The sequence below is a fragment of the Salmo salar genome, chromosome ssa16 (assembly GCF_905237065.1).
Source record: "Salmo salar chromosome ssa16, Ssal_v3.1, whole genome shotgun sequence".
Classification (NCBI taxonomy): Eukaryota; Metazoa; Chordata; class Actinopteri; order Salmoniformes; family Salmonidae; genus Salmo; species Salmo salar.
In genome coordinates, this window is record NC_059457.1 from 61525672 (window position 1) to 61541465 (window position 15794).

The 15794-nt window shown below is 42.4% G+C and overlaps 1 protein-coding gene across 4 annotated transcripts in view; it reads left to right on the forward strand.

The window, feature by feature from the left end:
- The window catches only part of LOC106574338 (neural cell adhesion molecule 2), a 491639-nt gene that overhangs the window by 423699 nt on the left and 52146 nt on the right, over positions 1-15794 (forward strand). For all 4 annotated transcript variants that reach the window (XM_014150199.2, XM_014150197.2, XM_045697543.1 and 1 more), the window contains exons 12-13: positions 1373-1546; positions 10743-10984. In XM_014150199.2, the coding sequence (XP_014005674.1) occupies positions 1373-1546; positions 10743-10984 (416 nt within the window). The remainder of the gene's footprint in view (positions 1-1372; positions 1547-10742; positions 10985-15794) is intronic.

Below are 15794 nucleotides of genomic sequence, written 5' to 3' on the forward strand. Positions count from 1 at the left end.
ACCCTGTAAGCCAACTACCCCGCTAAATGCTAACACTTGATTCATGATCAGTTCATTTCTATAGAAACCGTGTCGCAGCACTAACCCACTTATGCAACTCCTTATGTAACTTGAATGATATTATGAATGTTATTGATGCAAGTAAATGTCAGATCATAGTTGAAAAGTCATGCATTATCCCTGATGTTAATACATTTTGGGCCTGAATTCACAAAGCCTCTCAGAGTAGGAGTGATGAACTACTGTAGGATCAGGTCAACCCTCTTATTCATTATGACTTAAAAGGCAAAATCAGATCAGTACTCCTACTCTGAGATGCATCGTGAATATGGTCTTTGATGTATTACTCAAGATATCATGGGGTTGTGCCAAGTTAAAAATGCAGTGTATATAAGACTGTTAAGGATTGACTCTGAAGGCTTGAACTGCCTATACCCACAGTGTTAGCAAAGATAGTTCAATTTGTCTCCCTTCCCACTCTAACTTTGTGTCATATAGCAACAGAGATTGAAAGAAATACAGTTTGTGTGTAAATAATAACTTGTCGCTAGATACACATTGTAACTATGCAACTTTTGCAACGTGTATGACTTATTTAGAAGGTATGTGCTGGGTTTTCAGAATCAATTGTTGAATCAGGCTTTGTACATAGACATTCCTAGCTCAAACTTTGTTTTTATCCATATGATTGATGGTTTCCCTTTGAGTGTGTGTGTGTGTGTGTGTGTGTGTGTGTGTGTGTGTGTGTGTGTGTGTGTGTGTGTGTGTGTGTGTGTGTGTGTGTGTGTGTGTGTGTGTGTGTGTGTGTGTGTGTGTGTGTGTGTGTGTGTGTGTGTGTGTGCAGGCTGCATATCAGTGTGTACGTGTGTGTGCTTATGCTTGTGTATGTACGTGTGTGCATGTGTGTGCCCGATTGTGTGTAGCCCCACAACCGTGCTGAAAGGCCTCTCTCTCCTTAATGTATTCCTGGTCTTATAAAAGAGAGGCTCTTTAGGACAGCAACGGTTTCTTTTGATTTGCTCAAAGCCCCGTGGCTCCACCAGATAAAAGGGAAGTGTTTGTGTGATAACGGTATTGAGTCAACCGCTGATAAATATAATGGCCTTGGCTTTTTTTTAAACTACGCCTGAACACTGTATGTGGGTAAACACAAAGCATTCTGCATTGTAAAACCCAATAAGGCTGAGTTGCCATAGCGACATCTTTGTATCACTTGTGAGAGTTTTGATTTGCCAATAAAGACACACCAACAATGTTATGTTTCCAAACAATGTAATGTTTCTGAAGGGTTACCGGAACTGATGTTTGGATGTGTGTTGTTTCAATGGGGGACGGTTATGAGTGTGACACCTATTTCTCTGCTTTTTTGTAGACGTGCCCTCGAACCCGTACTCGGTGCGCTTGTCGGCCGTGTCACAGCGCATCGCCACGGTGACATTCATGAAACCCGACTCACATGGCGGTGTACCCATTGGCCACTACCTGGTCAACTACAAAGAAGTGGGCTCGCAGGACTGGAGAGACGTCAAGTCACATGGCGTCCAGAGTGAGTGTGTTCCCCTATTTCCTCTGTTTTGATCTTCATTATCCCTATTCTGATCATTGTCGCTGTCATTATGTCATCATCATTGTTTTTTTCATTGCCATCATCTACTGCCGGAGAATATCTACACCAAACACATTGGTTCACCGATCCACCGGAGCGGACTATACACAGCATACCATAATGTTCTGAATAATGGCCAAGTCTACCTCGCTCCCTATTCCACTGAACCGCTTAGGCGTGACAAACACAAGTCCAACATTTATCGGAAACTGTTAAACTACCTGTTCACTACCCTGCTGCTCTCCGGGGATGTGCAACTTAATCCTGGGCCTAACATCACCGAGCCAGCGATACTCACCGGAGTGGAAAGCAGGGGATGGCCTCGTCCACAGATCATCGCTGCTGTGGAAGTGGGTGAGTGCTATCGTCCCATGGTTTCTCTCGATTCACCCGGTTCCAGGATAGATTTCGACTCTTCAAACATACCCAAGCCGCTATATGCGATCCCTGACTTTGCTTCTGGTACGCAAGCTGTTTTAAGTAGTTCCCCACATCCAGTGCAAGCGGGAGGGATTGTTAATTCCGCTACCGAAATGCCCCTAATCAAAACGAAACAAAACGGCCTAAACCCAGCTGTCAGAAAACACAGAAAATTTAACTTTTTTCAATGTGTCAATCACTCTTGAGTCATCTGGGACCCACGGGCTAAGCCCAAGGGACTACTAGGAGGGCACTTGAACATTCGTAGTGTCATTCCAAAAAGTGATCAAATTCAACATCTACTCACAGACTCCAACCTTGACTTCCTCTGCCTCTCAGAGACATAGCTCCATACAAACTCTCCATGTGCTGCTTTGATTGTGCCTGGCTACAATGTTTTCAGGAGAGACAGGATTGAAGGAAGAGGAGGGGGTCTGATGATTTACATTAAAGAACATATCCGATGTAAACAAATTGAGTGGTCATGTGATAATGAACTAGAATGTATTGGCCTGAACGTTACACTGTCTCCCCAAATGTCCTTTACCCTTATTGGAATGTATAGACCACCTTCCACCAAAAGTGTTTTTTTTGATCAGTTTAATAACATGCTTAGGGAATGTGATTTTGGGAAGGAGGTCATCTTAATGGGAGATTTTAATATTAATTATGAAGACAAGTCTTGTAGGAAAACCCTCAAACGGATCACTAATACCTTTGACCTTACACAGCTCGTTAAAGGGCCAACCAGGGTGACTTGTTGCTCTAAAACACAGATTGATTTGGTGTTCAGTAATAAACCAGAGAGAGTGACTAAATCATTCAATATGGTTACTGGGCTATCTGATCATAATTTGACACTTATAGCCAGAAAGTTGTCTAAGAGCAGGTTTAAGCTCTCTACTGTTAGAAACCCGGATCAACTAAGAATACCTAAGAGTGAATTAAACTATTTTGAAAAAGCAATTAATGGAATTAACTGGAATGATCTCTTGTCCTATACAGACGTGGAAGCTGATAGTGAGGTTTTTCTATCCACAATCCAGGCTACAATAAATGGTTTCCTAAAGAAAATCAAATCCAAACCTGGCCAAAAGAGCAGTCTTCCTTGGCTAAATGGAGAAATTTGGAAATTGATGAAAGAACGAGATTATGCTCTAAAAACAGCCCTAAAATCCAAATTAGAGCATGACAGACGTAGGTTTACCATGTAGTGAAATAAGGTGATGAAAGAAATCAGACAGGCCAAGGCAAACTTTTTTATTAACATAATTGGTGAGGCAAAGGGACATTCTAAATTGATCTGGGAGAATCTAAAAAAGTTAACAGGGAAAGACCATAGTAACACCGCAAAAAGACTAGAAATCATGGTGAATAACAATCTAACACAGGATGCAGTTGAAATAGCAATAGCCTTCAATTCCTACTTTATTGACTCTGTCAAGGTACTGACACAGAACCCCTCCACTGGTTTATTGGGCTCAGTGCTAGTAAATGACGCTCAACCTGTCTTCATCATAAGGGAGGTTTCTGAGTCAAAGGTGAACAAGGTGATTAGCTCACTAAAGAACTCTAAATCCAAAGATGTGTTTGGGCTGGACTCTACCTTTCTTAAAAACTACAAAGAGTCACTCATTGGCCCCATTACTAAGGTCACCAACACATCTATTGGTCTGGGGGTGTTTCCAAGGGTATGGAAGTCAGCCATAATAACGGCCATCTTTAAATCGGGCGACCCTGCTGATGTGAGTAACTACAGGCCCATTAGTATACTACTTGTAGTGTCGAAGGTTGTTGAAAAGTGTGTAGCAGAACAACTGATTTCCCACCTCAACAACAGCCCCTTCACATTACACTCCATGCAGTTTGGCTTCAGAGCGAAACACTCCACAGAAACGGCCAACTGCTTTCTTCTGGAAAATGTGAAGTCCAAGATGGACAAAGGGGGCATTGTTGGGGCTGTGTTTCTGGACCTAAGGAAGGCTTTCGATACTGTTAACCATGAGATTCTCATCACAAAATTGTCCAAGTTCAACTTTTCCCCCGATGCCTTGAGATGGATGAAATCATACCTTGAAGGCAGAACTCAGTGTGTCAGAGTGAGCAATGAGCTGTCGCCCACTCTTAGCTATGATGTGGGCGTGCCCCAAGGGTCAATACTGGGGCCCCTCCTGTTCAGCCTGTACATTAATGATCTGCCTTCCGTCTGCACTGGGTCTGAAGTTAAAATGTATGCAGATGATACAGTGATATATGTGCATGCAAAGAGCAAACAACAAGCTGCACAAGAACTCACTACTGTAATGGTCCAGGTTACAAAGTGGCTCAGTGACTCGTGTTTGCATCTCAATGTGAAAAAAACAGTTTGCATGTTCTTCACAAAGAGGGCAACAGATGCTACTGAGCCAGATGTCTATGTGTCAGGGGAGAAGCTCCAGGTGGTATCTGATTTTAAGTACCTTGGAATCATACTTGATTCCAACCTCTCTTTAAAAAGCATGTGAAAAAGGTAATTCAAATAACCAAATTCAACCTAGCTAATTTCCGATTTATACGAAATTGTTTGACCACAGAGGTAGCAAAACTGTATTTCAAATCGATGATACTCCCCCACTTAACATACTGCTTGACTAGTTGGACCCAAGCTTGCTATACAACATTAAAACCTATTCAGTCTGTCTACAAACAGGCTCTCAAAGTGCTCGATAGAAAGCCCAATAGCCATCATCACTGTTACATCCTCAGAAAGCATGAGCTCCTGAGTTGGGAAAATCTTGTGCAATACACCGACGCATGTCTTGTATTCAAGATCCTAAATGGCCTAGCTCCCCCTCCACTCAGTATTTTTGTAAAACAGAAAACCCAAACATATGGCAGCAGATCCACAAGGTCTGCCATGAGAGGTGACTGTATAGTTCCCTTAAGGAAAAGCACCTTTAGTAAATCTGCTTTCTCTGTGAGAGCTTCCCATGTCTGGAATACACTGGCATCAGACACACATAACTGCACCACATATCACACTTTCACAAAATGCATGAAGACATGGCTAAAGGTCAATCAGACTTGTGAACATAATCCCTAGCTGTGTATTGCCACTTTCCATGTTGTCTGTTGTCTGTAGCTTGTGAGGTGTGGAAACACTTTGTTGTTTTTATGGATTTGGTCTTGTTGCTTTTTGTTCTATGTTGCTCTGTCTGTATGCTACATCTTGCTTGTCCTATGTTGCTCTGTCTGTATGCTATGTCTTGCTTGTCCTATGTTACTCTGCGTGTGCTCACTGTTCAATGATTGTCTATATTGTAATTGTTTTTAATAACCTGCCCAGGGACTGCGGTTGAAAATTAGCCGGCTGGCTAAAACCGGCACTTTTACTGAAACGTTGATTAATGTGCACTGTCCCTGTAAAAATAAAATAAACTCAAACTCAAACGTCAAAATGGACATCATTTTCATCATCTTCAACACCATTTTTGTCATCATCAATCATCATCGTCATTATCGTCATAAAAATGTACAATCATCATCAACAATGGTACAGACATTCTAGATGACCATCTCCATTATAGTGACATATCTCATGTTTTCTCACATTTACATGCATTACATTTACTCAGACAACAAAAAGCTGCCGTCTTCGGGGACTAAGTAAGGTTAGGTCTTTCACTGCAAGGTCCTGCCCACCTAAGTCAGACTAAGACCCCTCATCCTTGATGAACCTTTGCTTACGCACATTAGTCCCCATCCTCACACAAACATATCGAACCAGTGAACCAGCCAAACAAGCGTGAACAGGAAGCCGTTGCTACTTGATTCGCGCAGCGAACCATCTCTCTGCGGCAAGCCTCCACAAGATCAGGAGGCCTCCTACGCTCTGGTCATAAAGCCTGTGAAAGGGAGGGAGAGAGAGAGAGGGAGATAGAGAGGGGGAGGCAGCTAACCAGCAGGTCTGAAAAGCAACTGTCTTTCCCTTTCCACTTTGGCTCCACGCCTCGAAATTGATTTTGGAGGCACTCAGGGGAGTGGGTGTGCGTGATGTGGAGGACTTCAAAAAAAGATCACCTCAGAAGGACGAATTCTCAGACGATAAGCAGGTCTGACAAACCTGAAGGGCTTATCGCTAATATCCCTCATTTTGGAGTCTATTACAATAGTGAGATGGAATGCGGAAAATGCTGAGAAGCATGGAAGCATTGAGGGATAGAGAGAGAACAAAGTGATATATACAGGCAATGTGAACAGAAAGAAAGACAGATGGAGTTAAAGAGGATAGAATGAAAGAGAAAATATGAAGAAGATGGAGAGAAAACAACTATAATACGATTTTAGAGAGAAAGAGAGAGATTTGGGAGAGGGAGATATTCGAGAGAGATGTACAGTGAGAAAGAAATCAAGGTTGTGAAGTATATTGTATGAATTCTTAAATTGTGTTAGTTCTTGTGTTCCACCCCCATCTGTTTCACCACCTTCCTTGTCTCGAGGTGAGCACGTTAACGGAGATAGCCAAATCAACTAATTACCAGTCGCAAATTGACAGTTAATATTTGGATTTGGAGCCACTTCAGGGACTTAATAGTAATGATGCACTTTACACTATAAAACAGCTCTGTGTATAATGAGTTGGCACAATTTGTTCATCTGAATGCCACTGGCACTCACTAAAGGTCTCGTCAAACCCCTGGTAGAGCCAAAATGTTAGCAATTAGCTCATTTTGTATTTAGATCCCCCATTATACAATTGCAAAGCAACCATTACCCTTAGCGCACTTTTACAGCAGCGCAAGTTGCAAAACAACAACCTTCACCCACGTTCAGCAAATGCCTATTTATTTATTTTATTTCACCTTTATTTAACCAGGTAAGCTAGTTATGAACATGTTCTCATTTACAACTGCGACCTGGCCAAGATAAAGCAAAGCAGTGCGACACAAACAACAACACAGAGTTACACATGTAATAAACAAGCGTACAGTCAATAACACAATAGAAAAAAAAGAAAGTCTATATACAGTGTGTGCAAATGGCGTGAGGAGGTAAGGCAATAAATAGGCCAAAACTGGTCGTCTAGTGCGTTGGGGACAGAGAATAAAAGGAGCAGATTTCTGGGCACGGTAGAACAGATTCAGGGCTTAATGTACAGACAGGGGTATGGTGGGGTGCGGGTACAGTGGAGGTAAACCCAGGCACTGAGTGATGATAAGAGAGGTTGCATCTCTGGACAGGCTAGTAATGCTGGGTGAGGTCATCACGTATGTGGGAGGTGGGACAAAGGAGGTATTTGAGGCATGTTGAGTGGGACTAGGGGCTCTGCGGTATACTAAGACAATAATAACTATCCTAAACAACAGTGTGCAAGGCATATTGACATTTGAGAGAGACATAAAGCGAGGCATAAAGCAATCACAGGTGTTGATTGGGAGAGCTAGCTAAGGCAACAACGGGTAAGACAACAACAGCTAATCCGCTAAGACAACAACAACAGGTAAAATGGCGATGAATGGGCAGAGAGGGTCGGTTAACTACACACAGGGCCTGAGTTGGGGCTGACAGATAAACAAAAAAATGAACAAAATGGAGTACCGTGATTAATGAACAGTCCAGCAGGCATCAGCTATGTAGCCAAGAGATCATAGGGAACAGTGAACAGCAATAGATGGAACAGGGAAGTCGCGGGGTAGTCGTTACTACGCTAGCACACGGGAGACACAGCGTTTACAGTTAGCAGGCCGGGGTACGTAGAAGCGTCTGCTCCAACGTCCGGCGAAGGCCGATTGAGGGCACAGCGGATGGAGTTAAGTCGGCGGACCAGTCATGGTGGTACGGCGGGGCGCCGTGTCGACAAAAAGGGTCAAGACCAGATGGCGAAAGAGGTAGTTGTAGTAATTTTGTTTGCTAGCCGGGAGATGCGCCTGGCTCACGGCTAACTGGTGCTAGCTTTGGGGCAGGGGCTTTAGCCACTATAGGCACTCGGTAGCAGCGATGATTCGATGCACAGGTCCAGAGCTTACGGCAAGGATCCGGCAGAGTAGTGGATTCTAGCCATGTTGGGGTAGAGTCCGGAAGGCATCGTTTGAGTTGCCGGGTGATCACAGAGTAGGCCGGGAGGTGGGCCTGGCTCAGGGCTAGCTTCGGGGCTGGGTCACTCGGTGGCAGCTAGCTAGCTGTGATGATCAGGAGTAATTGTCCAGGGTTTACGGCAGGAATCTGGCGTTGTAGTGGAGAAAACAGTCCGATGCTGGCAAGTATTATCCAGGCAAAAAAAAATGTCTGGTGTCTGTGCAGAAGGAAAGGCCGCTAGCCGTGGCTAACAATGGCTTAATAGCTAGTAGCTAATTAGCTGGCTAGCTTCTGATGGAGGTTCTTGGCTATAAGGTCTAAAAGAAATTGCGGATCCGTGTCACATTAAGTGAGGCCGGTTACCGGAAGGTATATTTAATTTAAAAATGGAAAAGAGATTGAAAATATGATTTTGGAAATATGATTTTGGCTGACTGCTGAGAAAATGTTATTAAGCTCTACTGATTAATTAATCTCTTAGGGATCCCTTCTATCCCACTCCCGCTCGAATCCCGTTAACGGCATTGCTTTGACAACACCTTGTGAAATTGCAGCGCGCCAAATACAAAAACAGAAATACTCATAATAACAATTCATAAAACATACAAGTGTTATACATCAGAATAAAGCTTAACTTCTTGTTGATCCAGCCAAGGTGTCAGATTTCAAAAAGGCTTTACGGCGAAAGCAAACCATGCGATTATCTGAGGACAGCACCCCACATACAAACACATGAAAATGAGATTTCAACCTGGCAGGTACACGATAAAAGACAGAAATAGTGACATAATTAATGCCTTACCTTTGAAGATCTTCTTCTGTCGGCACTCCAAAATGTCCCATAAACATCACAAATGGTCATTTTGTTCGATAATGTCCTTGTTTATGTCCCAAAAATGTCAATTTATTTGGCGTGTTTGATTCACAAATACAACCCGCCCAACATGCCTACAAAGTATCGAATAAGTTACCTGTAAACTTGGTCCAAACATTTCAAACAACATTCCTAATCCGACCGTAGGTACCCTAAAACATAAATAATCAATAAAATTTAAGACGGGAAATACTGTGCTCAATACCGGATGAAAACAAAGTGAAGCACGTTCCAGGTCGCGTGCAACGAAAGACTTGAGTCCATGTGAATGACACATGGAACGGAAAGGAATACTTCTTCATTTCTCAAAAGAAAAACATCAACCAAATTCTAAAGACTGTTGACATGTAGTGGAAGCTATAGGAACTGCAAGCATATTCCTATTAAAAAGGCTTTACCATAGAAAATGTATGTAAAACATATTGACCTAAAAAAAAACTTCCCTGGATGGATTGTGCTCAGGGTTTTGCCTGCCAAATCAGTTCTGTTATACTCACAGACATTATTCAAACAGTTTTAGAAACTTCAGAGTGTTTTCTATCCAAATGTACTAATAATATGCATATCCTGGCTTCTGGGCCTGAGTAGCAGGCAGTTTACTTTGGGCACGCTTTTCATCCGGAGGTGAAAATACTGCCCCCTAGCCCAAAGAGGTTTTAATGTATTTATTTTTTAGGAGTGGTTGTATGATCTAATGTCTTTGTTAGAGAACGACCAATATGGATTTTGTAGGGTCAATGTCGATACCGTTTTTCTGGAGAGCCGATGGCCAATATTTTAGGCCGATATTTAATATCATTAAATTTGAAAATGTTCAAAATACTATTGACAGATGCTTATCATTTCACTGCACACTGTGAAGTTGTCACATAGTATTTCAGTAGAGTTTAAGAGTTCCAAAGACATGTTGTCCTACTCCGAACATTGAAGATGAAGCTTTACTATCTACTGATCCCAGAGAATCAACAATGGAGTACTACTGTTTTCATACTGTTTCCACACAAACAACACTCAAACAACACATATAGGCAGAGCCCTTACATCGTTACCTGCTATACTATCTCTCTGGCCATGAATGGAAGGAGGCAGGGAGGAAGTATGCTGGCTAGCTCAGCTGCAGTGGAATACTCACCCAACACAGCTAGGTACACAGATCCCCCTGTGGCACTCCACCATGGTACGTCCTACCCCCTGTATTGACAAGAGAGTGGTCCTGATAGCAACAGGGGATTTGTGGCACTAGCATTAGTTTTACCGTATGCTGCAGTCCCCCCTTTGACACATAGGGGTGTTAGCGGCTCTGTTAGCGATTAATTAGCTTTAGCGTAGCTGTCGACCCCGCCCCCTCCCATTGACTGATAGTGGTGTTTGTGGCACTGTTAACCGATGCTGTTAGCGGGTTAAGCCAGCTTGTTTACCAGGTGGAACAAAGAGCTGCTGGGGTGGATTAGTGGGATTCAACAGAGAAGAGTGGGAGGTGGTAGGCGTCTCTTACATACATACACACACAGCGTGAGAGGTTTCACTCTCGCAGCTATCTATTTCGCTGTCACTCCACTTGTCAAAAAATCTGTGTCCGTCTTTATCCCTCTGACTCTTTGTATCTATCTCTTATTCTGTCTGTCTGTCTTTTCTCTTTTCTCTACCGCTGTCTGTCTGACTGTATGTCTGTCTCTCTGTCTGTCTGTATGTCTCTATCTCTCTCGCTCTACCTCTCTGTGTGTCTGTGAACAAGCTAACAACATGATAATATGCTAACTAATGCTCTCCCTGGTTCTCCTCCTACAGCGATAGTACTGCTGACAGGCCTAGAGCCCAACACCACCTACGAAGTGCGAGTGGCTGCAGTCAATGGGAAGGGCCAGGGGGAGTTCAGTCACACGGAGTCCTTCCAGACTTTACCCATACGTGAGCCCAGCCCCCCGGCAGTGCATGGCCAGAGAGGGATGGGCAAGGCCTACCGGCTGGGCCTTGTCAAGCAAGACGACGGGGGCATGCCCATCGTGGAGTACATTGTCAAGTACAAGACAGTGAGTAGCTGGATGTCAGGATTGCCATTAAATACTACCATACACTCTTAGAAAAAAGGTGCTTAGTAGAACCATAAGGTTTTTCAATTTGTCCCAATTGGGGAACCTTTTTTGGTGCTAGGTAGAACCCTTTGCAGAAGGTTCTCCCTAGAACCTTCTATGAAGGGTTCTTCCAAGAACCTTTTTATATTTGAAGGGTTATTCTTAGAACCCTCCATGAACTGGTCAGCTGGCTTTATTTGCATATGTTTAATGGCAATACATTACATGCACTGAGTGTATAAAACATTAAGAACACCTGCTCTTTCCATGACATAGACTGACCAGTTGAATCCAAGTGAAAGCTTTGATCCCGTATTATTACCACTTGTTAAATCCATTTCAATCAGTGTTGATGAAGGGGAGGAGACAGGTTAAATGCAGATTTTTAAGTCGAGACAATTGAGACATGGGTTGTGTATGTGTGCCATTCAGAGGGTGAATGGGCAAGACAAAAAATGTAAGTGCCTTTGAACGGGGTATCGTTTGTGTCAAGAACTGCAACGCTGCTGGGTTTTTCACGCTCAACAGTTTCCCGTGTGTATCAAGAATGGTCCACCAACCAAAGGACCTCCAGCCACTGTGGAAAGCATTGGAGTCAACATGGGCCAGTATCCCTGTGGAATGCTTTCGACTCCTTGTAGAGTCCATGCGGACACGGCCATGAACCACAGTATTTACGGACTGCCAGTGCCCCTGAACAAGGCCAATTTGGTCCACCCATTTTCAACCACACAGTTATCACCGAGTCAAGATGGCCACTTCTACTCTAAAGCACTCTCGTAAAACACAATCACGGGACCACAAGTAGTTTTTTTTCTAGTTTAATGGTAGTAGATAATGTTGCATACTTAAGGTAATAGCAAATAGCAGTGTCAATCGCATGACTTTGACTGTGTGTGCACGCAAGGCTTATGCTCTATTTTTCTGTCCTCATGCTGACATGCACACACACATGCTCAATGCCTAAAAATAATAAGTACCCCCTTTGTTTATGTCTGCTTTGAAGTGTTTTCGGCAGTGAAACTATGGGGGTAAATACTGTATATTATTCTGTGGAGAGAGACTAGTAATGGACTATGGCCGTGTCCGAAATCTGGCTTGCCTACTACTTACTTAAACTACTGTCACGAGAATTTTGCTATCTCAATGGTTGAACTCAACTATCACTCAAGCTTTGACCAATTCCCAGAGGTTGTAAGGCTCTGGTTAATGAAGAATTAGACAAAGTCTCAGATTCTGCAATAGATCAATACTTTATTCAGAGAGCGCTCTGCCCCTCAAATGCAGAGCCAGTCTTTTTATATATATATATATACATACACACGCACACACACACACACACACACACACACACACACACACACACACACACACACACACACACACACACACACACACACACACACACACACACACACACACACACACACACACACAAGTTTCTTATCATAGGCAATATTTTACATAGTTATCTCATCTCACAGTTGCACCCTGCTTGCATAGCTACAAAATAATACAATGCCCTAGTTATAATTCTAACCAAGCTACACACATCACCAGATTATATTCTTCTGATTCGAACACATTTCACACAGTTATAGAGTTTCAGGGTGGAATACTTTAGTCATTATCTTAAACATACAAATTATTCTATCAACTACACACTATGAACTAATCGTACTAAACACTAATTAGAATGCACTATTTAGCCTACCGAGTGGCGCAGCGGACTAAGGCACTACATCGCAGTGCTTAGTTAAAAATGTATGTAGTACGAGCAAATATCAATATAATAGGCTCATCCATATTGCGAAGGTGTCATCTAATGCACAATTGTGTTGAATCCCGCCATTCGTTCATTTTGGTAGAGTGCGTGGCTCTCGAGAGACAGTTCTCTTCCTCAATAGTGTGAATTTTACTGGAAGCCAAAATGATAATGACATCCTGGCATTTAAAGCATACTCAATTTCCTGTCACATACTATAACATTTGCATACCCAAAATACCTACTATTTAGAATGCTAGTACAGCTATTCGGACACGGCCATTTACTATGTCTCAGATACTACATACTGATAGACATGCTTGCAGATACACTATTCATACAAATGTACATACTCATCCACAAACAAACACATTCATGTTAACCTAGTCTCTCCTTTTCCCTCTCGCTCTTTCTCTGTCTCTCTCTCTCTCTCTCTCTCTCTCACTCTCTCACACAGACAATCCCTCTCCCCCTCTCTCTCCCTCCTCTCTCTCTCTCACACACATACACACAATCTCTCTCTCACACACATACTCACAATCTCTCTCTCTCTCACATACACACAATCCCCCCCCCCCACACACACACGCACACACGCACATACACACATTGATCTGTGGGATTTGATGTAATATGCTAATATGTCCATACAGGTGTGTCTCTGTCTCATTGGGAGGCTGACAGCGATGTGTAGTTATACTATAGCAGATGAAAGTGTGTGTGTGGAGAGAAGGTCAGGGACTCTCCAGCAGGCCCTTTGAAAGACAAAGGCAGGGGAACGAGAGGAAGAATAGGACAATCCTCCACACCCCAGTAATCACACCATCCATCCTCCTCTGTCTCACACTGTGACCCTGACTCAGGCAAGCACGCACAGGCTGGAGTGCACACACAGATGCATGTGTGCACATACACTACCGTTCAAAAGTTTGCGGTCACTTAGAAATGTCCTTGTTTTTGAAAGAGAAGCTAATTTTTTTGTCCATTAAAATAACATCAAATTGATCAGAAATACAGTGTAGACATTGTTAATGTTGTAAATCACTATTGTAGCTGGAAACGGCAGATTTTTTATGGAATATCTACATAGGCGTACAGAGCCCCATTATCAGCAACCATCACTCCTGTGTTCCAAAAACACTTTGTGTTAGCTAATCCAAGTTTATCATTTTAAAACGCTAATTGATCATTTTGCAATTATGTTAGAACAGCTAAAAACTGTTGTTCTAATTAAAGAAGCTATAAAACTGGCCTTCTTTAGACTAGTTGAGTATCTGGAGCATCAGCATTTGTGGGTTCGATTACAGGCTCAAAATGGCCAGAAACAAAGCACTGAGTTGCTCAGTTGTGCACCGGGGCCTCCCACTCCTCTTTCTATTCTGGTTAGAGACAGTTTGCGCTGTTCTGTGAAGGGAGTAGTAGACAGCGGTGTACCAGATATTCCGTTTCTTGGCAATTTCTCACATGGAATAGCCTTAATTTCTCAGAATAAGAATAGACTGATGAGTTTCAGAAGAAAGTGCTTTATTTCTGGCCATTTTGAGCCTATAATCGAACACACAAATGCTGATGCTCCAGATACTCAACTAGTCTAAAGAAGGCCAGTTTTATTGCTTCTTTAATCAGGACAAAAGTTTTCAGCTGTGCTAACATAATTTCAAAAGTGTTCTCTAATGATCAATTAGCGTTTTAAATTATACATTTGGATTATCTAACACAATGTGCCATTGTAACAGGAGTGATGGTTGCTGATAAATGTACATATTCCATAAAAAATCAGCCGTTTCCAGCTACAATAGTGATTTACAACATTATCAATGTCTACACTGTATTTCTGATCAATTTGATGTTATTTTAATGGACAAAAAAATTGCTTTTCTTTCAAAAACAAGGACATTTCTAAGTGACCGCAAACTTTTTAACGTTAGTGCATATGGACTCTCTTAGACAAACACATACACACATACAGTATGCACACACACATATTTGTATTAACACACACAGTCACCCGTATCTAACTGCTTTCCAATGCTTGGCTGGCCTTAGCTTTATTCCACCTTTCATGACTCTGAAAAATAAAACCATGGCCCATTTCCTAAAGCCCATTCCACACTATTATCTCTCTCTCTTCTATTTTGACATTTTGTGGAAGAATCCAAGGAGGCTAAATGGTTGAATATCCATTTGGCATGCTGTCAAAGCAAAGGCCTCACACTGTGACACTTCACTCTGTTCTCCTATGATGAGATAAAAGTTTATTTAAGAAAAGAAAAGAAAGTAAAGGAGTGGAAAAGGAAAAAAATTAACTGGGAGGGGTACGGAGAGGAAAGAAAAGGAGATGGAAGGGAAAGGAAATAATAGGATAAGAAAGAAAAAGAAAGAAAGAAAGAAAGAAGCTATGTGGCAGTGGTGATCTGAACAGTTGTTTTTAACACACAAAAAGTGAATTTCTCTGTCATTGTGGAAATGTGCGTGTAATGAATACTCAGGGAGAAAAAGGTTCATTTCGCCTTCGCAGAAGGCAGGAATCGTGGTCACAGGCAGGCAATGGTCATACACAGGAAGGCAAACAGGCAGGTGAATCAGAACTAGACTGAAGGCTATAAATTGTTCTCACAAATGAGCTAGGAAAAGGCTTAGTAGAGTCAAGATTAACAATACCTCACAAAGGCACAAACAGAATGAACTGAACTAAATAAGGAGCTGATGAGACCAGGTGAGTAACTAACACAGGTGAAAACAATGAACAAAAATGAAAGACTGGGCTACGTTCAAGTATACAAAGAAACAGGGCTACGTTCAAGTATACAAAGAAACAGGGCTACGTTCAAGAACACAACGAAACAGAACACAAGGTTGACTAAGTAAATAAATACAGAACCTTACAGTGCGTAGGTGTGTAGCCTATTTAACCTTTTCACACATACCAACGCATTTGTGTGATCATTCTATAGTGGTCCCTGTAGCATATGATCAAACCGGTGTGATTAGAACACTTGATTA